Here is a 26,042-nt window from a genome sequence, read left to right as displayed (position 1 = left end):
TGAAATTAAAAGAATCATTTCCGATTACTACGTAAAATTGTACTCTAACAAATTTGAAAACCTAGAAGAAATGGATAAATTCTTGGAACAATACTACCTACCTAAACTAACACATTCAGAAGTAGAACAACTAAATAGACCCATAACAAAAAAAGAGATTGAAACGGTAATCAAAAAACTTCCAACAAAAAAAAGTCCTGGCCCAGACGGCTACACTGCAGAGTTCTACCAAATCTTCAGAGAAGACTTAACACCATTACTATTGAAGGTATTTCAAAGCATAGAAAAAGATGGAATACTACCCAACTCATTCTATGAAGCTACCATCTCCCTGATACCAAAACGAGGTAAAGACATTACAAAAAAAGAAAATTTTAGACCTATATCCCTCATGAACATAGATGCAAAAATCCTCAACAAAATTCTAGCCAATAGAATCCAACAACACATCAAAAAAATAATACACCCTGATCAAGTGGGATTTATACCAGGTATGCAAGGCTGGTTTAATATCAGAAAAACCATTAATGTAATCCATCACATAAATAAAACAAAAGATAAAAACCACATGATCTTATCAATAGATGCAGAAAAGGCATTTGACAAAGTTCAACACCCATTTATGATAAAAACTCTTACCAAAATAGGAATAGAAGGAAAATTCCTCAACATAATAAAGGGCATCTATGCAAAGCCAACAGCCAATATCACTCTAAATGGAGAGAACCTGAAAGCATTTCCCTTGACAACGGGAACCAGACAAGGATGCCCTTTATCATCGCTCTTATTCAACATCGTACTTGAAGTCCTAGCCAGGGCAATTAGGCTAGACAAAGAAATAAAGGGTATCCAGATTGGTAAGGAGGAAGTAAAGCTATCACTATTTGCAGATGACATGATCGTATACATGGAAAACCCTAAGGAATCCTCCAGAAAACTACTGAAACTAATAGAAGAGTTTGGAAGTGTCTCAGGATATAAAATAAACATACAAAAATCACTTGGATTCCTCTACATTAGCAAAAAGAACACCGAAGAGGAAATAACCAAATCAATACCATTCACAGTAGCCCCCAAGAAGATAAAATATTTGGGAATAAATCTTACCAAGGATGTAAAAGACCTATACAAAGACAACTATAAAACTCTGCTACAAGAAATTCAAAAGGACATACTTAAGTGGAAGAACATACCCTGCTCATGGATAGGAAGACTTAACATAGTAAAAATGTCTATTCTACCAAAAGCCATCTATACATATAATGCACTTCCAATCCAAATACCAATGTCATACTTTAAGGGGATAGAGAAACAAATCACTAATTTCATATGGAAGGGAAAGAACCCCCGGATAAGCAAAACATTACTGAAAAAGAAGAAGAAAGTGGGAGGCCTCACTCTACCTGATTTCAGAACCTGTTATACAGCTACAGTAGTCAAAACAGCCTGGTACTGGTACAACAACAGGCACACAGACCAATGGAACAGAATTGAGAACCCAGATATAAATCCATCCACGTATGAGCAGCTGATATTTGACAAAGGACCAGTGTCAGTCAATCGGGGAAACGATAGCCTTTTTAACAAATGGTGCTGGCATACCTGGATATCCATTTGCAAAAGAATGAAACAGGACCCATACCTCACACCATGCACAAAAACTAACTCCAAGTGGATCAAAGACCTAAACATAAAGGCTAAAACGATAAAGATCATGGAAGAAAAAATAAGATCAACCCTAGGAGCCCTAATACAAGGCATAAACAGAATACAAAACATTACCAAAAATGATGAAGAGAAACCAGATAACTGGGAGCTCCTAAAAATCAAACACCTATGCTCATCTAAAGACTTCACCAAAAGAGTAAAAAGACCACCTACAGACTGGGAAAGAATATTCAGCTATGACATCTCAGACCAGCGCCTGATCTCTAAAATCTACATGATTCTGTCAAAACTCAACCACAAAAAGACAAACAACCCAATCAAGAAGTGGGCAAAGGATTTGAACACACATTTCACTAAAGAAGATATTCAGGCAGCCAACAGATACATGAGAAAATGCTCCCGATCATTAGCCATTAGAGAAATGCAAATTAAAACTACGATGAGATTCCATCTCACACCAACTAGACTGGCATTAATCCAAAAAACACAAAATAATAAATGTTGGAGAGGCTGCGGAGAGATTGGAACTCTCATACACTGCTGGTGGGATTGTAAAATGGTACAACCACTTTGGAAATCCATCTGGCGTTATCTTAAACAGTTAGAAATAGAACTACCATAGAACCCAGAAATCCCACTCCTCGGAATATACCCTAGAGATACAAGAGCCTTCACACAAACAGATATATGCACACCCATGTTTATTGTAGCTCTGTTTACAATAGCAAAAAGCTGGAAGCAACCAAGATGTCCGTCAACGGATGAATGGGTAAATAAATTGTGCTATATTCACACAATGGAATACTACGCATCGATAAAGAACAGTGACGAATCTCTGAAACATTTCATAACATGGAGGAATCTGGAAGGCATTATGCTGAGCGAAATGAGTCAGTTGCAAAAGGACAAATATTGTATAAGACCACTATTATAAGATCTTGAGAAATAGAAAAAACGGAGAAGAACACAGACTTATGTGGTTACAAAGTGGGGAGGGAGGGAGGGAGGGAGAGGGCTTTTTTTGATCAATCTGTAGATAAGAACTGCTTTGGGTGAAGGGAAAGACAACACTCAATACAAGGAAGGTCAGCCTAATTGGACTGGACTAAAAGCAAAGAAGTTTCTGGGATAAAATGAAAGCTTCAAAGGTCAGCGGAGCAGGGGCTGGGGTCTGGGGAACTTGGTTTGAGGGGACTTCTAAGTCAATGGGCAAAATAATTCTATTATGAAAACATTCTGCATCCCACTTTGAATTGTGGCGCCTGGGGTCCTAAATGCCAACAAGCAGCCATCTAAGATACATCAATTGGTCTCAACCCACCTGGAGCAAAGGCAAAGGAAGAACACCAAGGTCACACGACAACTAAGAACCCAAGAGACAGAAAGGGCCACATGAACCAGAGACCTACATTATCCTGAGACCAGAAGAACTAGTTGGTGCCCGGCCACAATCGATGTCTGCCCCGTCAGGGAACACAACAGACAACTCCTGAGGGAGCAGGAGACCAATGGGATACAGACCCCAAATTCTCATGAAAAGAACATGGTATGATTGAGACTAGAGGAATCCCAGAGACAATGCTCCCCAGAACATCTGATGACACAGGACAGGAACCATCCCCGAAGACAAATCATCAGGCATGAAAAGGACTGGTCAGTAGGGGGGAGAGAGACGCCGATGAAGAGAGAGCTAATTAAATCAGGTGGACACTGGAGAGTGTGTTGGCAACTCTTGACTGGAGGGGGGATGGGAAGATAGAGAGAGAGGGAAGATGGCAAAATTGGCTCGAAACGAGAGACTGTAAGGGCTGACTCAATAGGGGGAGAGCAAGTGGTAGAAGGGAGTAAGATGTATGTAAACCTACATGTGACAGACTGATTGAAATGGTAAATGTTCACTTGAAGCTTAATAAAAATTAATTAAAAAAAAAATATTGACAAATCTCCTTCTGTTCTACGGGCCAGAAATGGACTCCACCGATGGACTTTGAAAAAGGGCTCCGTTGGTGTTGGTTCCTGCTGGAAATAAGAACAGCCTTGGCAGAAAGAAGCTGGCATCATACAGTTGTGTGTGGAAGCTGAAGGGTCTTCATGAGAAGCCAGCTGGAGAAGAAGCACCACCAGGGCAAGGGAGTGACAGCTGGACAACTCCAGGGGCGCTATTTTGAGAAACCCAGGAAGCAAAGAATCCACCGTGGGAAATGCCATACCCAGAGGGCACCACTTCCAGAGGACATCAGTCCCTTCCTCTCCACCACTCTCCTCAACAACTTCTAAGAAGCCAGAGGCAGTCAGCTGAATGGAGGGATGGAGCTCTCATACAGGGCAAGGAAAGACAGAAGAAGCCAGGCAGGACCCCTCTTCACATTGTAAACTTCTAGGTTTAAAAAAAGGCTCACACAGTAGTCGAAACAGCCTGGTACTGGTATAACAACAGGCACATAGACCAATGGAACAGAACTGAGAACCCAGATATAAACCCATCCACATATGAGCAGCTGCTATTTGACAAAGGCCCAATGTCAACTAATTGAGGAAAAGAGTCTTTTTAACAAATGGTGCTGGCATAACTGGATATCCATTTGCAAAAGAATGAAACAGGACCCATACCTCACACCATGCACAAAAACTAATTCCAAATGGATCAAAGACCTAAACACAAAGACTTAAATGATAAAGATCATGGAAAAAAATAGGGACAACATTAGGAGCCCTAATACAAGGCATAAACAGAATACAAAACATTACCAAAAATGACGAAGAGAAACCAGATAACTGGGAGCTCCTAAAAATCAAATACCTTTTTTTTTTATGCTCATCTAAAGACTTCACCAAAAGTGTAAAAAGACCACCTACGGATTGGGAAAGAATTTTCAGCTATGACACCTCCGACTAGCACCAATCTCTAAAATCTACATGATTCTGTTAAAACTCAACCACAAAAAGACAAACAACCCAATTAAAAACTGGGCAAAGGATATGAACACGCACTTCACTAAAGAAGATATTCAGGAGGTTAATAGATACATGAGGAAATGCTCTCGATCATTAGCCATTAGAGAAATGCAAATTAAAACTACAATGAGATTCCATTTCACACCAGCAAGGCTGGCATTAATCCAAAAAACACAAAATAATAAATGTTGGAGAGGCTGTGAAGAGATTGGAACACTTATACACTGCTGGTGGAAATGTAAAATGGTACAACCACTTTGGAAATCAATCTGGCATTTCCTTAAAAAGCTAGAAATAGAACTACCATACGACCCAGAAATCCCACTCCTTGGAATAAATCCTAGAGAAATAAGAGCCTTTACACGAACAGATATATGCACACCCATGTTCACTGCAGCACTGTTTACAATAGTAAAAAGCTGGAAGCAACAAAGGTGTCCATCAGCAGACGAATGGATAAATAAATTGTGGTATATTCACACAACAGAATACTATGCATCGATAAAGAACAGTGAGGAATCTGTGAAACATTTCATAACATGGAGGAACCTGGAAGGCATTATGCTGAGGGAAATTAGTCAGATGCAAAAGGCAAATATTGTATAAGACCACTATTATAAGATCTCGAGAAATAGTTTAAACTGAGAAGAACACATTCTTTTGTGGTTAGGAGAAGGGGGAGGGGGGGAGGGAGGGAGGGAGGGTGGGAGACAGTTACTTACTGATTAGATAGTAGATAAGAAGGTGAAGGGAAGGACAACACTCGATACAGGAGAGGTCAGCACAACTGGACCGGACCAAAAGCAAAGAAGTTTCCTGAATAAACTGAATACTTTGAAGGTCAGCAGAGCAAGGGTTGGGGTTTGGGGACTATGGCTTCAGGGGACATCTAAGTCAATTGGCAAAATAAAGTCTATTAAGAAAACATTCTGCATCCCACTTTGAAGTGTGGCATCTGGGGTCTTAAACACTAACAAGCGGCCATCTAAGATGCATCAATTGGTCTCAAACCACCTGGATCAAAGGAGAATGAAGAACACCAAGGTCAAAAGGTAATTATGAGCCCAAGAGACAGAAAGGGCTACATGAACTAGAGACTACATCATCATGACACCAGAAGAACTAAATGGTGCCCGGCCACAACCGGTGAATGCCCTGACAGGGAACACAACAGAGAACCCCTGAGGGAGCAGGAGAACAGTGGCATGCAGACCCCAAATTCTCATAAAAAGACCAGACTTAACGGTCTGACTAAGGCTAGAAGAATCCCAGTGGTAATGGTCCCCAAAACTTCTGTTGGCCCAGGACAGGAACCATTTTGGAAGCCAACTCAGCAGACATGGATTGGACTGGACAATGGGTTGGAGAGGGATGCTGATGAGGAGTGAGCTACTTGCAGCAGGTGGATACTTGAGACTATGTTGGCATCTCCTGTCTGGAGGGGAGATGTGAGGGTAGAGGGGGTTAGAAACTGGCAAAACAGTCACGAAAGGAGAGACTGGAAGGAGGGAGTGGGCTGACTCATTAGGGGGAGAGTAAGTGGGAGTATGGAGTAAGGTGTATATAAGTTTATATGTGAGAGACTCACTTGATTTGTAAACTTTCACTTAAAGCACAATAAAAATTATTGAAAAAAAAAAGGCTCAGCCTGGGGGAAGGGAGAAGTTTTCAATTCATTGAGAGTATAGACTCATGTGGCTGAGACGTTGGACTGCAATTAGCACTGTTCTTGTGACTGAAAGTGATCGGAGGAATTTTATTATCTCAGCAACCAGAAAAGCTATAGGCTTCCCAGACTTCATCCATGGGATTTCATCCACAGGACTGGGAAGTGGTCAGACTGTATTTTTATAGGTATAGGATAAAGTTGCTTTCTACTCTCAAAAAAATCAAAACCAACCCCTCCTTCAAAAGTGCTCAAATAGAATGGAGGGAGGGAGCGGGATGTCTCATTAGGGGGAGAGCAATTGGGAGTATGTAGCAAGGCATATATGAGTTTTTGTGTGAGAGACTGACTTGATTTGTAAACTTTCACTTAAAACACAATAAAATTTTTTTTTAAAAAGTGCTCCAATAAACATCCTTGCCCTTAAAAAAAAAGTCTATTAAAAGAAAAAGAGAAAAAGAACACACACACACACAATAAACCTACTCTGCTATATGTCAATATGGATGTAGGCAAATGCATGGAGTATGATCCAGAAAGATACACGCAGAACTCAGAGAAGTGGTTATCTCAGGGGTGGGGATTAGGGAACAAGGAGGGTTTTCACGATACCTGTTAATTCGGTGTAATACACTGAGAGTAGGATCACATATTATTTATAAAATGAAAGATAAATTTAAATCATATCTTACTTATTTTAAAGAGAATCCACCAAATTCAATGTTAAAAATTACCATAGAATTATAATCAATAGTGGTCAGTTTGGGATATGGAGAGAGAAAAATATCTTTTCTCAGAGGTATTGACGTCAAAATTCTGGACCCAGAAGGATCTTACAATGCACTTAGCTTTCTGTATTCATATTTGGAGAGGATATACTCACAGTTTCTCAGTCCAACGGTATGCCTTCCAAATATTTTCCTCAATATAAGAAATAGAGTTTCCTTGGAAATTTCTGTGAAGAAACACAGTTCATATCTTTGAATACGGAGGAATAAGAATGAACAGAATAACTCTAAAGAATCATGGCAACCTTAGCGGAAATATTCAAATGCAGGAAACATCAGCTTTCTAACTTCTATGGCTGTCAGCTGCCAAATTGGTTCAATTCAGGACAATAGACTGTGGGGGCAGTGGCACAAATGGTAAGGCCAACTTTTTTTTTTTCTTCAGAACCTGAACTTCCTATCTGTCCACTTCTTCTCCTTTATCATTATCAGCAAATATGTACACAGATACCGCATGCCCGGCAGTGCCACAGCTCAGGTGAAGGGCCCGCTGTTGAAACCTCTCCAGGGGGTGGAAGGATAAAGGCCATTAGAAACCAGAAGGACCAATGGGCTGGAGTGGAAAGATCTCTTAGGCATACTGCTTAATGAAAAACTGTGAATCACTGCTGAGCAAGAAGTACCCTATTACCTCGTTAGAAAAAACAGGAATATGTACGTAAACACGTACATGTACGTAAATGCAAAGGGAAGAGACTGGAAGGAAGGACACATACTCAGTGGTGACAGGGTTATTTTGCTGGTGATAGGGAGGAGGGTGGGAAGGGGACGGGGAGGGGACTTTCACTTTTTATGCTATATTCTTCCGTGACACTTTTTAAAATTATTATACTGTGGAAATGTATCCACGAATGGCATGCGTTGAAAATAAGTTGTTAAATTCCCAAGGCTCGGTTTCAACCACTAACTCTGTAAATAACTTTGAATCTTTCCTTTAACTCTGTCCTTTCCCTCAGCAATGACTTACCTACTCAGTTTATAAAGTCAAATAGGTGACATTTGAAATTAAGTCAAAACAGTCAAGTCGCCTGCCCATCTGCCTGGTGGACATTTCCACTCCACCAGAAACTTTCTGATTGCTTTATGCTCACCAACAAAAGATGCCTGAAACTGAACTCATCTTCCCCAAAGTGGCTATCCTTCCTGACTGATGGCTCTCCATCTGTGTGCTCTACCACCATCAGTCTGCTCATCGTCCAGGACAGAAACTTTGGAGTCGTATTTGAGTTTTTCTCTTTCCCGTACACTGCTTCCTCAACTCTTTAGTCCATCATCAAATCCTGTCCTTTTTTTGAAGTGCTTCCAGGATTCTCTTTCCATTCCTAACACAACTGCTCTGATTCAGCCCCTTTTTGCTTTGCTCATAGATTCTGCTAGACCTTTCTATTTGGTCTCTCTGAATCAAGCTTTCTTCTCCAGGCGGCCCTACACATGGATTCTAAAACAATTCTCATGTTTTAATCATTTGTCCCTCTTGTTTGAAAACTTTCAATGGCTCTCCATATTTCACAGTGTAACTTCCAAACCTCTATAGGTGATATTCAAGGTTTTTCACAATCTCATCTTGCATTGCTTCCTAACGCAATTCTTTGTAGCCAGACTGGTCTACTAAATTCTGACCGTTTCTGCAGCTGTGCCTTTGCCTAGGCTGTAATCGCTAATTTTCTCTATTTAGCAAATCCTAATTGCTCTTTGAAGCCCTGGTGGCACAGTAGTTAAGAGCTTGCCTGATAACCAAAAGGCCAGCAGTTTGAATCCACCAGCCACTCCTTGGAAACCCTATGGGGCAGCTCTACTCTGTCCTATAGGGTCTCTATGAGTTGGAATCAACTCAACGGCAGCGGGTTTTGGTTTCGGTCACTCTTTTAAGCTCAAGTTTTATCTTGCCCATGCAGCTTTCTCTGTCCTCCACGTGCAGGTGGTTACGGATTCTGGTGAATTATGGCACCTATGGTCTGCATCTCTTTTAGTACTTAATTATGCACCACTTCCCTTTTCATGTATACTCTTTTTCTCCCATCTATCGTTGTTATCTTCCCAAGCTAATGCCTTATACTTCTCTGGCCCCTACATACAGTGCCTAGCCCTGGAATGGGCATACAACAGGAGCTATAACGGCCCTGGGGTTTATATATGGAAAGCCAGGGACAAAGATCAAATCTGGACCAGAGGGATAAAACAATAATAGCTAACATTCACATTGCTAGGTGCTGATATAAATGCTTAACATTTATGAACTTATTTAAATTTCACAATAATCCTGTGGGATAGTAATTTTACAAATGAGGAAACTGAGTCACAGAGCTGGGTTCAAACCCAGGCAGTTTGGCTCCAGAATCTCTCTCTTTAACCACTGTGTTGTATCATCACCAACAGGATGGAAAAAGGAACGTGATCTTATAAAGAGGATAGAACAAAACTGGGAATAGAGCAGAGGTAAAGGCATGAAATGATGGGGCTAAAAAAGAATGGGTAAGGGAAGATAATAAGGGCAATCACAAGTAAGAGCCTGGAGAAGTGGACACAATAGTCAGGAGAAGAACAAGGATAAGGAAAAGTTGACAAACAAAAGGTCAAAAAGAAAGTCGCTCGACATGGGTTGGGAAGATGAGGAAGCCCAGGAAGACCTCAAGGAAAAGGCTGTCATGTTAAGCAGAGTGCACAGGACAAATGAGGAAAGGCAATTCTTACAAGACAGTGAAGGTGCCATTGTACTCGTTGGGCTCTGGCACAGGCACTCTGTGGAGCCTCTTCTCTGGGCGGAGGCCAGTACAGGACAGCGTTTCATCCTGGCAGACACAGAGCTCACATATGTTCGTTCCGTTGGTGGCATTCTGTTCCCACTGCACAGTTAAAGGCATCGGTGCCCTTTTTGAGGTGTAACGTATAACAGCATTCTGTTCCTGTAGCTCATTTAGAGCCATTTCTGTCCTTTCTAGGGGGTGATGTGTGGTGGCATTCTGCTCCTGTTGCTCAGTTAGAGCTTTCTGAACCCTTTCAGGGGTGTAATTTTCAGAAGGCACCAATAATTGCTGAGTCGCTGGGGGGAAAATAACTGCCTCAGATGACCCTGGTGGCTGAGTTACTGTCAGCTCTAGATCCAAAGGTTTAACTGTGTCTTGCTTTGGAGGAGATGTGGTCTTCTGCAGTGTCATAGAATGTGTGACCTCCATAGTGGGTTCTGGAGATACTGTAAGCTCTAGATCCAAAGGTTTAACTGTGTCTTGCTTTGGAGGAGATGTGGTCTTCTGCAGGGCTGTAATATGTTGGACTTCTGGAATGGGTTCTGGAGATACGGTAGGCTCCAAATTCAAAGGCTGAACTGTGATTTGCTTTGGAGGAGGTGTGGTTTTCTGCAGGGCTGTAGAACGTTCAATCTTTGAAGTCAATTCAGGGGTTACAGTAAGTTCCAGGTCCAAAGGTTGAACTATGATTTCAGTCGGGTTTGGATGCTGAGCCTGAACCTGGTCTGGAGGTGGTAATGTCACCTCAGGGTGCTCTGGAGAAGAAGTCGTAGTCTTCTGCAGGACTGTAGAATATTCAGCCTCCATAGTGCGTTCTGGAATTATGGTCAGCTCCAGGTCCACAGGTTTAACCGTGACGTTGGGTAAGTTTGAATGCTGAGCTTGATCCTGAACAGTAGGTGAAACTGTCACCTCGTGATATACCGGAAATTGAGCTACAACCTCCTGAGGTGGCTCTGGAAGCTGAGTTGGGGTCTCTTGCCTGGTTGGAGAAGGTTCAACCTCTGCTTCGGGTCCTGGAGATATGGTAAGCTCCAGGTCCAAAGGTTGAACTGTGACGTTGGACAAGTTTGGATGCTGAACTGCATCGTGACCTGGAGGTGGAACTGTCACCTCATGATGTGCTGGATGTTGAGCTACAGCCCCCTCAGGAGGCTCTGGAGGCTGAGTTGGAGTCTCCTGCTTGGTTGGAGTAGACTCAACTTCTGTATTGGGTTCTGCTGATATGGTAAGCTCCAAGTCCAAAGTTTGAATGGTGACTTGCTTTGTAGGAGGAACTGTGGTCTTCTGCAGGGTTGTAGAATATTCAGCCTCCATAGTGGGCACTGGAGTTATGGTCAGCTCCAGGTCTACAGGTTTAACTGTGACTTTGGGCAAGTTTGAATGCTGAGCTTGATCCTGTCCTGACGGTGGAGATGTCACCTCGTGATTCACTAGAGGTTGAGCCACAACCTCCGTAAGAGGCTCTGGGGGCTGAATTAGTGTCTCCTGTTTGACTGGAGAAGGTTCAACCTCCATATTGGGTTCTGGAGTTATAGTAACTTCCAGGTCCACTGGCTGAACTGTGACTTCACTCAGGTTTGGCTTCTGAGCCTGTACCTGGTCCGGATGTAGAAGTGTCACCACAGGGCACATTGGAGAAGGAGCTGTAGTCTTCTGCAGGGCTGTAGAATGTTCAACCTGTGTCGTGGGTCCTGGTGTTATGGTAAGCTCCAGGTCCAAAGGTTGAACTGTACTGTCAGTCAGATTTGGATGCTGAGTCTGAAACTGATCTGGATGTGGAATGGTCACCTCAGAACAATTTGGAGGTGAAGCTGTAGTCTTCTGCGGGGTTGTAGAATGTTCAGCCTCTATAGTGTGTTCTGGAGTTACGGTAAGCTCCAGGTCCAAAGGCTGAGCTGTAATCTTGGGAAAGTTTAAAGGCTCAGCTTGATATTGACCTGTTGGTGAAACTATCACCTCATGAAGCACTGGAAGTTGAGCTGAACCCTCCTTAGGAGGCTCCAGAGGTTGAGCTGGGGGTACCTGTTGGGTTGTCAAAGATTCCTCCACCTTAGGATGCTCCGAAGACTGTGCTGGAACTCCCTGCTGGGCTGGAGAAGGTTCTATCTCCTTAGGGGGTTCCGGAGGATGAACTGGAGCCTTCTGCTGAGTTGGAGAAGGTTCAGCCTCCTTAGAAGGCTCAGATGCCTGAGGTGGGACCTCCTGCAGGGATGGAGGAGGCTCCACTTCCTTAGGGGGCTCTGGAGGTGAGTCTGGGGCTTCCTGTTGGCTTGGAGAAGATTCAACCTCTTTAGGGGGTTCTGGAGGTTGGGAAGAGGCTGTATGCTGGACTGCAAATGGTTGGACATTCTCAAAAGGCTCTGGAGTTAGAGCTGGGGCCCCCTCCTTGACTGGAGAAGACCCTACCTCCTTATGTAGTTCTGAAGTTGCAGCTGGGACCTCCTGCTGCACTGAAGATGGTTGTACATTTGTAAGGGGTTCTTGAGGTGCAGCAGGAGACTCCTGCTGGACTGGAGAAGGTTGGACTTCCTCAGGGGGCTCTGGAGGCTGAGATGGGGCCTCTTGCTGGATTGGAGAAGGTTCTATCTGCATAGTGGGCTCTAGAGAGTGAGTTGGGGTCGCCTGCTGGGCTGGAGAAGGTTCAACTTCCTTAGAGGGCTCTGGAGGCTGAGATGAGGACTCTTGGTGGATTGGAGAAGGCTCTACTTGCATAGGAGGCTCAGGAGAAGGTTCAACCTTCTCAGGGGGCTCTGGAGCCTGAAATGGTATCTCGTGATGGTTTGGGGAAGTTTCCTCCTGTGCAGTAGACTCTAGAGGCTGAGGTAGAGTCTCCTGCTGGAACAGAGAGGATTCTACTTCCTTAGTGGGCTCTGGAGTAAGAGCTGGGGCCTCCTGCTGGGATGGAGAAAGTTCTGCTGGCATAGGGGGCTCAGGAGACTGAACTGGGGCTTCCTGCTGGGATGGAGAAGGCTCAACCTCCTTGGGGGGCTCTGGAGTCTGAAATAGGACCTCCTGCTGGTTTGGGGAAGTTTCCAGCTGTGTATGAGGCTCCTGAGGCAGAGGTGGAGTCTCCTGCTGGAACAGAGAAGATTCTACTGCCTCAGGGGGCTCAGGGGACTGAGCTGGTGCCTCCTGCTGGGATGAAAATGGTTCTATCCCCTCAAAGGGCTCTGGAAGCTGAACTGGAGCTTCCTGCTGGACTGAAGAAGGTTCAGCCTTTTCAGGAGAATTTGGAGCTTGGGATGAAGCATCTACTTGGGTTGGAAAAGGTCCAGTCTCTGTAGTGGGTTGTGAAGATATAGTAAGCTCCAGGTTTAGAGGTTTAAATGTGGTATGGGGAAACGGTGGATGCTGAGCTTCACTCTGACCTGTAGATGAAACTGTCACCTCATGATGCCCTGTATGTTGTGTTACAACCTCTGTAGGGGGCTCTGAAGTCTCAGCTGGGGTCTCCTGTAAGTTTGAAGGAGGTTCAAATTCCTCAGGTTGCTCTGGAGATTGAGCTGGGGCTTCCTGCTGGCCTGAAGGAAGTTGGACCTCTTCTGTGGTATCCACAGGCTCTGTTGAGTCTTCCTGCTGGGCTGGAGAAGGTCCAACCTCTGCAGGAGACTCTGGAGGCTGAGTGGAGGCCTTCTGCAGGGCTGGAGATGGTTCAACCTCCTCAGTGGACTCTGGAGACTGTGATGAGACCTCTTGCTGCTCTGGAGAAGGTACATCCTCTGTAGGATGCTCCAGAGTCTGAGTTGGGGCCACCAGGTGGATTGGAGAAGGTTCAGCCTCAACAAGGGGCTCTGGAGATTGAGTTGTGGCCTCCTGCTGGTCTGGGGAAAGTTGAACCTCTGTAGTGGTTTCTGTAATTATGGGAAACTCCAGATACAGAGATTTAACTGTGACTTTGGCCAACATTGGATGATGAGTTTTACCTTGACCTGGAGGGGAAACCGTCACCTCATGATGCCCTTCTGGTTGAGTTACAACCTCTGTAGGGAACTCTGGAGGTTGAGCTAGGCCCTCTTGCAGGACTGGAGAAGGTTCGACCTTCTCAGGGGGCTCTGGAGGTAGAGGTGGATCTTCCTGCTGGGTTAGAGAAGGCTCATCCTCTTTAACAGGGTCTGGGAGTTGTGTTGGGTCATCCAGCTGAATGGGTGAATGTTCAACCTCCTCAAGGAGCTCTGGAGGCTGAGCTAGGTCCTCCTGGTGTGCTGGAGGAGTTTCACCCTTCTTTTCGGGCTCTGTGGGCTGTGGTGGGTCCTTCTGCTCAACTGGAGAAAGTTGGGAATTGTCAGGAAGATCTCGAAGTTGAACTGGGTACTCCTGCTGAACGGAAGAAAGTTCAACCTCCTTAGGTGGATCTGGAGGCTGAGCTAGGATTTGTTCCTCGGTTGAAAAGGGTCCAACCTCCTCAGGGGACTCTGGAGGCTGAACTGGGACATCCCGTTGTGTTGGAGAATGCTCAAGCATAGGTTTAACTGATACTTTCGGCAAGGCTGAATGGTGAGCTTGAGGATGACCTAGAGGTTGAATTGTCACTCCATCATGCCATGAGGGTAGGGTTAAAACCTCATTTGGGGGCTCTGGAGGGTGAGCTGGGACCTGTACTTGGACTGGAGGAAGTTCAACCTCCTCGGTGGGCTTTCGAGGCTTAGCTGGGTACTCTTGCTGGCTTGGATAAGGTTTGACTTCCTCAGGAGGTTGAACTGAGGTAGGTTTCACCTTCTCAGGTGTCTCTGGAGGCTGATCTTGGACCTCATGCTGGGTTGGACATGACTGAACCTCTTTAGTGGGTTCTGGAGTTACGGTAAGCTGCAGATCAACAGGTTTAACTGTAACATGCGGCAAGTGTGTAAGATAAGGTTGATTCTGAACTGGTGGTAGAACCTCATGATTTGTGGTAGCTTGAGTTATAACCTCTGTAGGAGGCTCTAGAGGTTTAGCTGGTGCCTCCTGCTGGACTGGAGAAGCTTCTACCTCTTCAGGGAGTTGTGCAGGCTGATGTGTGTCCCCCTGGGGTACTGGAGAAAGTCCAGCTTCCTCAGTGGGCTTTGAAGCCTGAGCAGGAGCTGCCTCCTGGATTGAAGAAGGTTTGATTTCTTCGGAGGGTCTTGAAGGCACAGCTGGAAACTGCTGCTGGGTTAGAAAAGGTGCAATACCTTCAGAGTGCTTTGGAGGTTGTGCCTGGGCTTCATGATATACTGGAGGTTTAACCTCCTGGGGAGGTTTTGGAGGTTGTGCTGGGGTTTCATGCTGGAATGGAGAAGGTTTAACGTCCTCAGGGGGCTCTGGAGGCTGAGCTGGAGCCTCCTGCTGGCCTGGAGAAGGTTCAACCTCATGGGGAGGCTCTGGAAGCTGAGCTGGAGCCTCCTGCTGGCCTGGAGAAGGTTCAACCTCATGGGGAGGCTTTGGAAGCTGATCTGGAGCCTCCTGCTGGCCTGGAGAAGGTTCAACCTCATGGGGAGGCTTTGGAAGCTGAGCTGCAGATTCCTGCGGAACTGGAGAAGGTTTAACCTCCTGGGGAGGCTTTGGTGGTTTTGCTGGCACCTCCTGTTGGACTGGAGAAGGTTCATTCTCCTCAGGGAGCTCTGGAAGTGGCACTGGGACCCCCTGTTGGGTTGGAGGTTTAACCTCTTGTTGAGGTTTTGGAGGCTGTGCTGGGGCTTCCTGCGGCACTGGAGAAGGTTCATCCTCCTCAGGGAGCTCTGGAGGTGGAGCTGGGGTCTCCTGTTCTGTTGGAGGTTGAATTTCTTCAGGGGGCCTTGGTGACTCAGCTGGAAATTCCTGCTGGTTTGGAGAAGGTTCAATACATTCAAAGGGCTTTGGAGGATGTGCTGGAACTTCCTGCTGCACTGGAGAAGGTTCAATCTGCTCAGGAGGCTCTGGAGGTTGAACTGGGGACTGTTGCTCAGTTGGAGGTTTGACCTCTTGGAGAGGCTGTGGTGGCTGAGCTGGAGGCTTCTGATGGCTTGGAGAAGGTTCGACCTCATGGTGAGGCTTTAGAAGCTGAGCTGGAGCTTCCTGCTGAACTGGAGGAAGTTCAACCTCCTCAGAGGGCTTTGGAGGCTGAGCTGGAGCCTCCAGCTGAACTGGAGAAGATTCAACCTCCTCCAACGGCTTTGGAGGCTGAGCTGGGGCTTCCTCCTGGGCTGGAGGAGGTTCAACCTCCTCAGAGGGCTTTGGATGCTGAGCTGGGGCTTCCTGCTGCACTGGAGAAGCCTCAGACTCCTCAGCTTGCTCTGGTGGCAGACCTGGGGTCTCCTCCTGTATTGAAGGTTTAACCTTCTGGGGAGGCTTCAGAGACTGGGCTATGGCTTCCTGCTGCATTGGAGAAGGCTCAACCTCCTGAGATGGCTCTGGAGGCAGAGCTGGGGACTCCTGCTGGACTGGAGAAGTTCCACCTTCCTCTAGAGGCTTTGGAGGTAGTGCTGGAGGTTCCTGCTGGACTGAGGAAGGTTCAACCTCCTCAGGGGGCTCTGGAGTCTGAGCTGGAGCCTCCTGCTCAGCTGGAGAAGGTCTAACCTCCTGTGGAAGCATTGGAGACTGTGCTGGAACTTCCTGCTGGACTGAAGAAGATGCAACCTCCTCTGGGCTCTGTGGAAGCAGACCTGGGGCCTCCTGCTGGGTGGGAGAAGCTTCAACTTCTTCAGTAGCATTTGAAGGCTGCGATGGGGCTTCCTGATGACCTGGAGAAGGTTCAACCTCCTCAGAGGGCTCTGGAGGCTGAACTGGCACCTCCTGCGGGACTGGAGAAGGTTCACCTTCCTCAGAGGGCTTTGGAGGATGAGGTGGAACCTCCTGCGAGACTGGAGAAGCTTCAACCTCCTCAGGGGGCTTTGGAGGCTGTGCTGGGGTTTCCTCATGGCCTGGAGAATGTTCGACCTCCTCAGAGAGCTTTGCAGGCTTAGCTGGGGCTTCCCCCTGGACTGGAGAAGGTTTCATTTCCTCTAGAGGCTTTGGAGGCTGTGCAGGGGCTTCCTGCATGCCTGGAGAAGGTTTGACCCCTTCAGAGGGCTTTGGAGGCTGAGCTGGAGCCTCCTGCTGGACTGGAGAAGGCTCAATCTCCTCAGGTCGCTCTGGAGGTGGAGCTGGAGCCTCCTGCTGGATTGGAGAAGGTTCGACTTCCTGGGGAGTCGTTGGAGGCTGAGCTGGGGCCCCCTGCTGGCTTGAAGAAGGTTTAACCTCCTGGGGAGGCTTTGGGGGCTGTGCTGGGGCTTCCTGCTGAGTTGGACATGATTGCACCTCCTTCTTGTGCTCTGGGGTTAGGGTAAGCTCCACATCCACTGGCTGAATTGTGATATTGGGCAAGGTTGAATGATGAGGTTGATTCCGACCTGGAGGTTGAAGACTCACCTCCTGATGCACTGAAGTCTGAGGTATAACTGCTTTAGGTGGCTCTATAGACTGAGTCTGAGCCTCCTGCTGGGTTAGAGAAGGTTCATGCTCCTCAGGTCCCTCTGTACTCTGAACTGGAGTCTCCTGCTCTGTAGGAAAAGGCTTTTCTACCTTAGAGGGCTCTGGAAGCTCTGTTGGGGCCCCTTGCTGGACTCGAGAAGGTTCTCCAATCTCATCAGGTTCTGGGGGCTCAGCTGAAGTCTCTTGCTGGGCTGAAAAAGGTTCTACCTCCTGAGGGGACTCTGGAGGCTGAGATGGGGCCTCCTGCTGGACTGGAGGTTTAACCCCTTCAGTGCTCTGCAAAGTCTCAGCAGGGCCTTCCTGCTGGAGTCGAGATGGTTCCATCTCCGTAGGGGGCTCTAGAGGCAGATGTGGGGCCTCCTGATGGGCTAGGTAAGGTTTCATTGACTGAGGGGCCTCTGAAGTCTGAGCTGGGGCCCCTTGTTCAACTGAAGGTTCCTCCTCCTCAGGAAGCTCAGGGCGTTCCACCGTAGGTAGAGTAGGATCAAATTCAGGGGGCTCTGGAGGCTGATCTGGGGTCCCTAGGAATCCAGGAGGTAGGTTGTCTGGAGGATACACTATATCTAAACTTGGGTCTAGAACATAGTCATCCACAAGTTGGTCTAGTCGGTTAGGTAGTTTTGCAAATGGGCCTGAAGTTCCAACAACAACCTTAGCAAGCTGTCCATGCTGAGCCAGATCCTTTGTGAGATTTGGGGATGAAACAATAACCTTCGTTGGTTTTGAACTATGACTATCTAGAGGTGGAACACGTATTTCAAATGACTGGTGACCTGCAGCCTGATTCATACCTTCAGTTTCAGTCTTTCTTTTGAGTCGAGGCAGAGTTAGGGCCTCATTCTCATTCCAATCATACATCGGAATCACCTTCGGGAACCTCCGACGCCAATGTGGACCAGCCAACCGATTGCCCCTGGGGGGCAGCTGTGGAGCCGAATCTGGGTTCAACATCTTAAAGAATTCCTGAGGCCCAGCCAACATCTGGGCTGGAGCCGGGGACTCCGTGTAGTCAGAGCCCCCCGGCTCGGGCGAGGCTGTAAGCGCAGGGGGCGATTGGGGTGCGAGATCAGGCGAGGGCAAAGACCAGGGTTTGGTCAGCCCGGGGGGGTCAGAGTCCAGCCGGTCCAGATTCCATGCCCATGCGGGTATAGGTGGCGCCTGGACCAGCAGCCACAGTGGTTGCAGCGTGAGGAGGAGCCCTGGGGCCCAGAGGCGCAACCGCAACATGACACGAGCAGAATACGGGGCACCGCGCTCTTAGCGGGAGCCGATCCGTTATGAGAGACTGAGACACTCGCGCACAGTTACCAACCGCGTGCCCCACCCTTTATTTATGACACCTTTGTTGACGTACCACCTTTATTGAGTTGCCTCAGAGACCAGTCCCAAGCCACTACGGTGAGCTCCTTTCCTAGAATCACCGTGGCCCAGGCTTCCCTTCTCCCTCAGAGGTGACAGCACTTCAGGACCCCTCCCTTACCCTCCCCCTCAAAGCAAGGGAGGATTAGGGCTCTCTCTCTCCCCCCTCCCTGCCCTCAGCCTCCAGCTGCAGGGACAGAGAACTTCCCCAGCCTCACTGCATAGTCAAAAGTGCTAGTCAGCTTCTGGCAGCCAGACTTCTTCCTCCTCCAAACTGAAATCGAGACATTCTTCCATTCTGTGGCCAAAGTACTTCTAAGAAAAGTACCTGACCTGCAAAATGAATGCTATTTAGTGTGGCCAAGAGGGGAACCAACACACATTAAAGCTACTTTACTGTAAAAGGCTGCTATTTCCTCAACTCTCCATATCCTCTTTGTTCCATATTTGATTATTAACTCACCACTCTATCAGGTAGGGAGTACCACTAATCAGTGAGGAGCCAAACTTTCTGCAGGAAGGCCTTAGGGAGTGGCCAATTTGGTCTGAGAGTGAGGGACTGAATCTGAGTGCATAGCACTTTACACTGACATCGAAAACCTTTCCGATCCCACCTTGACTCAACATGGCAATTAATACAGAAGAAGTAAAAGTAACAACCCCACTTTTCAGAGGTCCACCTTTGTGTACATGGGGAAGGATGTGAAAGTCAGCATGTTAAAGGCTTTTCTTGAAATACTGTAAGCAACACCCGTTTGTTTCCTTTATAGCCCTTCTTATAATCTTTTTTCTTACTGGTTTGTTTGCTAGCACAAACCCTAGCATGTAAACCCCAAGAGAGGGAGGCTCTATCGTGTTATTCTCAGTGCCTAGCATATGGCCTGGCACATAGAATGGTTTTAAAATTGAACCGATTTCAAGATTGTTCTCATAAGGATGGGTCTTTTGTTTTATTCAGGCTTCTGAAATCTTTAGCACCAATGTTGAATCCCTTCCTCTTATATTTAACAGGAAGCTAGACATTTTTCCTTCTAAATTTATTTTGTTGTTGAGAATATAAATAGCAAAGCATACACTAATCCAACAGTTTCTACATGTACCATTTAGTGACACTGATTACATTCTTCAAGTTGTACAACCCTTCTCGCCCTCCTTTTCTGAGTTGTTCCTCATCAACTCTCTGCACCCTGAGGTTCCTATCTAAACTTTTAAGTTGCTGTTGTCAATTTCATCCCATATAGGTAGTTCTTATACAAGCATAATGCTCAAGGCAGGCCTTTTTTACTATTTACACTAAACTATTGTTCTGCTTTAAGATGACTCAGGGAACATTTTTGGCTCGACATTTAAAGATTATCTCAGGGCGATAGTTTCAGGGTTCATCCAGCCTCCATGGCTCCAGAAAGTCTAGAGTCCATGAGAATTGGAAATTCTGTTCTGCATCTTCCCCCTTTGGATCAGGATTCTTCTGCAGAATCTTCGATCAAAATATTCAGTAATGGTAGCCAGGCACCATCCACTTCTTCTGGTGTCCCAGCAAAGGAGGCAGATAATGGAGGCAGTTAGCCACACTTTCCATATCCTCCTGTTCCTGACTCTCCTTCTTCCTCTGTTGCTCCAGGTGAATGGAGACCAATTGTTGGGCCTTGGATGGCTGCTTGCAAGCTTTTCAGGCCCCAGGCACTATGCAGTGAACTAGGAGGTACAACAGAGCAGTAAATAGGTATTAGGCCAATTAACTAGGATGTCCCATGAAAACATGACCCTAAACCTGCAAGCCAAGAAACCAAATTCCCTGAGGTTTTTGGCTGTACATAAGCAGCATCAGCAGCTACTCCTTCTCGTTCTTCTTTTTTTGGTCATTGTTATAATAGATCCATAACACGACTTTTGCCAATTCAACTTTTTACAGGCGTACAACATACTGAAAGCAATTACGATAATCGGGTGTGTAACCCTACCCTTAATCGATGCAATTTGGGAAGCTAGACTTCTCAAAGCCCAACCCTGGATAAACCTGTAGTTCCCTTGACTGGGATTTATTTAAATTCATTAAAATAATTCTTTTATTTGGAAAAACCTTCACATACTTTTTCAGACGGGAATGACCTCCTCTTTCTCTACCTTCTTCTCTTCAAAACACTTTGCAACTTTAGGGTGAGCTAAGTAATCAAACATCTAGCCCCCAAATTAAGTTCCCATTGATCCAGGTCGATGAGACACATCTTCCTGCTCCTCACTTTTTTATTATTATCATCACTGCTTTTAAAGAAAACTTCTTACATGTAGTAAAGTTGTTTTAGAAACTAGCTTGGCAGCTTAATGCCTAAGTTGGAGCATTCATATCATAGATCCACAAAAGGGTTCCTCAGCCAGCTTCCCAGGCGCTCCCTCCATCTGATGTCAGCGCTGCAGCTCTCACTTTCTCCTCAGGGGGCAAATCTACGGACTGAAATCATCCATCCTCAGAGCTGGGGGTCCTTCCGGAGTGGGAGAGGGACCCGAAATGCCCTCTGAGCAAGCCAGGCCAGAAGACCCCAGGCAGAGAGGAAGCTTTTTCCTTTCCTTTCCCTGATTAACCCCCCTCACCGCCACCAGGGACACTCAGAGCATTGACTTCCCTTGATGCATGGAGCCCTTCGGATGTTGTAGACAGCCATCCTATTCTCCCCCACCCCGGCTACCCCCAGTTACCTCCCAGTTCTGGCCTCTTCTTCCCATATCTTCTTCGGCCCCGCTGTACACACTCCACTAAGTCAACATTCCTCAATATGTGTCTCCCAGTTCTGAGTTTCGGAGTCCACCTGGGGCCAGAGCACTGCTACCAACGGGCCCAGCATCACCTCCCTAGATCTGAACTCCTACCTCTATTAATACAGCCAAATGCTGTACCTAGCGTTGGCTCATAGGGAATTAGTGGTCAAAAAGACCCCAGTTATTTTTTTGATAAATAATGGTCAGAGTGGGCCTGCTCCATTTCTACCTATGCAATTGATTTTTTGAACCTAAAAGATGGTAGACACAAATTCAAATTTTGTCTTCTAGTTTCAGCTGTCATTCCAGCCTGAGGCTGTTTCTTGGGGTATTTACTTTCTTTCTGCCTCCCTTGAAAGGGTAAATTCCTCTGTTATCATCTAATGGTTGGAAGAAAAAAAGGTGCACAACTTCCAGAGCCAAGACGCAGGAATCTTATTCCAGCAACAGACTGAGCCTTTGTCTTTGAAGCAAATTACACAAAGAAGAGATTAACTCTTTTTTTTTATTATTATTTTTACTGTGCTTTAAGAGAAAGTTTACCAATCAAGTCAGTCTCTCACACAAAAACTTATGTACACCTTGCTACATACTCCCAATTGCTCTCCCCTTCTAATGAGACAGCCCACTCTCTCCCTCCACTCTCTCTTTTCGTGTCCATTTCGCCAGCTTCTAAACCCCTCTACTGTCTCATCTCCCCTGCAGGCACGAGATGCCAAAAAAGTCTCAAGTGTCCACCTGATCCAAACAGCTCACTCCTTACCACCATCCCTCTCCAACCCATTGTCCAGTCCAATCCCTGTCTGAAGAGTTGGTTTTAGGAATGGTTCCTGTCCTGGGCCAACAGAAGGTCTGGGGGCCATGACCACTGGGGTCCTCCTAGTCTGTCAGACCATTAAGTCTGGTCTTTTTATGAGAATTTGGGGTCTGCACCCCACTGCTCTCCTGCTCCCTCAGGGGTTCTCTGTTGTGTTCTCTGTCAGGGCAGTCATAGGTTGTAGCTGGGCACCATCTAGTTCTTCTGGTCTCAGGCTGATGTCGTCTCTGGTTTATGTGGCCCTTTCTGTCTCTTGGACTCATAATTACCTTGTGTCCTTGGTGTTCTTCATTCTCCTTTAATCCAGGTGAGATTAACTCTTTAACTCAGTAATCAAAGAAAATTTTGTGATTTTAACAGTGAGAAACCTAATTCTTTGTTTTATATGCTAGTTAACATTAAAGCTCTTAAAAATCTCATAAACCTTTAAACTTTAGCCAGACAGATAAAATTTTTGAAAGGCAAAAGATAACTAATTTCTTTCCCTTTCACAGTTTTGAAACTGTTACTTTTACTTTAAGACAAAATTATTATTACTATTTTCTACACCAGCTGCACTCATTTCTTTCCAAAGGGGTGCGGGGGTTTCTCCACTCCTATGGCCTTGGTCTCCCACGTTTTCCTTGTTTTCTTGGGGGATGGCCTTTAGCCTGCAAGGCAGCAATTAGGAAGGCTGCCTGGCAATTTGGTCTGTAAATCATTTTCCTTATCTCAGTTAGAGTTTGCTTGGCAGACCAGTCTCATTAGCCAAAAAACTTTTAACCGTATACTTCCTTCTGTTTCTGATGCTTTCTTTTTTTTTTAATTGATCATAAGAAAAGGATTGTCCGTGTTTAAGAATGCACCCTAGGGGTGAATCTCCTGATATGTTCTCTTAATTTTCATTGTATCAAATTAACTGTTCCCAAGAACCCAGCTTTTTATTTTTATGGGTAGTTGATACCACTAGCTTTTTCTTTTAGTCCATAGGAATTAATTTTTCTCTTGTCTTGCAGCCAAGAATTTCTCAGCTCTGGGAGAGAACCTCTTTTTTTTTTTTTTTTTTTTTTTTTTTTTAGCCCAATCAATAAGTTCTCAGGAGTCTCTATAGGCATGTAGTCATTTAACCTGAATTTTTTTCAGTGAGTAATTTCTATGCATTACACATAAATGACACACAAGACACAGACAGAGGTGACAGTCATACATAAAATTCACACATAGGATGAACGGACAGAGAACGCTTGGACCAGACAAGCCAGAGAGGGAGAGGGGAAACAAGGATGATTTTAGTGAGGTCCAACACATTACTAGGAATATCTGAATCTCCACTTCAATCCTCCAGATGCCTCTTATCCCCAATACCAGATGGGGGTGCTTCAATCTCTCAGTCTAAACAGATAGAGATGTCTACATCCACTCCGCAGAACCAGGGTGCACAAACCAGAGACAGACAACATCTAGACACACAAAATTGACAGCCATTATTACACCTGCCTAAAGCCTAGAGCCACCAAGTGTCCCTCTTTGCGATCGCAGATGCAATAATGGGACTGCACTGGTAGAAACGCACCAACTGGGCAAAAGGCCAGGGATATCACCCACCAGGTGGCACTTAATCAAAAGGAAAATAAAATGGAGAGGAAGGTGAGAGAAAGAGGACAGTCAATCACCAGTTCTGCAGAGTATATCAAGTCTAACAGATCTTGGGGTGATGCCCCCCCACCACAGACTATACCAGGCCTAACAGATCTTGGGGTGACCCCCTCAACTCAGAAGCCAAGTGTTCATCGAGAAGAATCACTCCACTCTTGAGACTTCCCAGATTGCACAGGTCTGGGCAGGCTGCTTTTCAACTCAGTCTGGGAACAGTATCTATTAAGCAGGCCTGATTTATCAGGTTTATGAGATCTAGGGGCCAAGCCCCTCACCTTAAACGTTGGGTCAGGACTCTCAGGCTCAGGAAAAACAGTCAGGTCAAGACAGAGAGAAATATACCTTGTTCTTATGGAAATCCCGATGATAGGAGCAAGCACGGAGATCTACTCACCAGAGAGAGGGACACAGGACAGATGGTGCCCTGGCAGCTGCTTCTCCGCCCATCAGGGTTTAGTAAGTCTCCTTATCTGCCCCTACACCTGGCTCTGAGGAAAAAAATCAGTCCTGCCGGGGTCGCTAAATTCTGTTACAGGGCAAGGCTTCCCAGCTCAGGACTAAGCCCTGCCTAGGCTCTTACCTTCTTCTGACCAAGAATGATCAGGAGAGGCTCAGAGGTTCCACACGAACAAAGGTTTATTAGGGACAGAAAGAAAGTAAAAGGTTCGCAAGGTAGAGAGGGAGAAGGGCTTCCACCTACGCTAGCCTCTAGTCTCTCACTGGACAAAGGATTTCTTAGGGCTTATAATGTTTTTAGGTGCGAAAAAGGCATTATCTTTATTCATTAGATGGGTGGAGATTTATGGGAGAAAGGGAGGGATTACGGAAATCACGTGTGCGTGCACTTAGAACTCAAGATGGACTTCCTCACGGAGGTTGCTGGGACTAAGATGGAGTCTGTCACAAAGGCTACTGGGATGTCAAAGAGGACTTCTTCTGGGATGTTGTGCATACGTGATGCCTCTGGATCTTGGTTTGAGCCCTGGAGAGGAGTCCCTGTTCATGTCTGTCTCATGAGGAAGGTCATTCATAGGCCACGTTGACCTTTGCTGCACACACTCTGCACCTGGGAGGCCTTGAAAAACAGCTCAGGAGGATTATCAGTAATTTACAGCTGGTCAAGCACACAGGGCCTTGAAAAGTAGCCCCTGATCTTGTCTAAGCACCTAGTTTGTTAATCACTGGTAGTTTTGGGGTGCCAGCAGCAAAAGTTATATGGCGGCCTGCACTTAGTCTTAGATTCAGAGACTATTTAATTACAGCTGGTCAAGCACACAGGGCCTTGAAATGTAGCCCTTATTTAATTCAGCCAGCCCGATTTCTTTTCTGTCTCACATATACCTACCCTCTGCTATGTAATGCTCTGGCTGCGCTTGGGGCGGCATCCTGTAATTGCGCTCATTTGCATTTCTGCACCCCCACTCATTTGTCAGTCTGTCATACAGTGGTGGCTTGTGTGTTGCTATGATGCTGGAAGCTATGCCACTGCTATTCAAATATCAGTGGAGTCACCTATGGTGGACAGGTTTCCGTGGGGCCTCTAGACTAAGACAGACTAGGAAGAAAGGCCTGGTAATCTATGTCCAAATTTTAACCAATGCAAGCCTCATGGAAGATGAGCCCCTCGGTTATAAAGCACTAAAGCTACACAGTGGGGGCTACAATGGACTCCAAGCATACCAACGGTAGTGAAAATGTGACAGGGCCAGGCAGCTCTCGGTTCAGTTTGTGCATGGGGTCTCCCTGAGTTGGAGGTGACTCACGGGAAGCTAACAACAGCATTTCCCCAGCAAAACAGGAATATTCATAATAAGTGAGATAGATAAAGATGATCCATGGCGTGCAGGGAGCTCTGGTGGTCCAGTGGTTGAGTCCTCTACTGTTAACGGAAAACGTCGGTGGTTCAAACCTACCAGGCGCTCTTCGAAGGAAAGAAGCGACAGTTTGTTTTCGTACAGATTACAGCCTAGAAAACCCTTTGGGGGCAGTTCTAGCTGTCCTGTAGGGTCGCTATCAGTCGAAATCGACTCGATGGCAACGGGTTTGGGTTGCAATGACATCACAACAGTTAAAGTCAAAATTTGCCACCCATCGAGTTATAAAAAACCTTTGGCCTCCCAGAGTTTTGGCGTTTTGGGATCTGCATTGTGAGTCTGTACCATGCTGGTTTTGTGACTGAGGAACGTGAGGCTCCGTACCCTGTGTTAAGGAACTGGTCCAGGGGACACTGGGTGTCAAGCCATACA

The 26,042-nt window shown here is 46.1% G+C and overlaps 1 protein-coding gene across 1 annotated transcript in view; it reads right to left on the bottom strand.

The window, feature by feature from the left end:
• LOC126063005 (leucine-rich repeat-containing protein 37A2-like) overlaps positions 1-10,021 on the bottom strand; it is a 79,451-nt gene extending 69,430 nt beyond the window's left edge. The window contains exons 1-2 of the mRNA XM_049861085.1: positions 9,769-10,021; positions 7,173-7,244 (exon numbers count right to left, since the gene is read on the bottom strand). Coding sequence (XP_049717042.1) covers positions 7,173-7,244; positions 9,769-10,001 — 305 coding nt within the window. The 5' untranslated portion in view covers positions 10,002-10,021. The remainder of the gene's footprint in view (positions 1-7,172; positions 7,245-9,768) is intronic.
• Between the last annotated feature and the right edge of the window lie 16,021 nt (positions 10,022-26,042).

Source organism: Elephas maximus, chromosome 19 (assembly GCF_024166365.1).
Source record: "Elephas maximus indicus isolate mEleMax1 chromosome 19, mEleMax1 primary haplotype, whole genome shotgun sequence".
In the NCBI taxonomy this organism is placed as follows: Eukaryota; Metazoa; Chordata; class Mammalia; order Proboscidea; family Elephantidae; genus Elephas; species Elephas maximus.
This window is presented reverse-complemented; position numbering and strand designations above follow the sequence as displayed.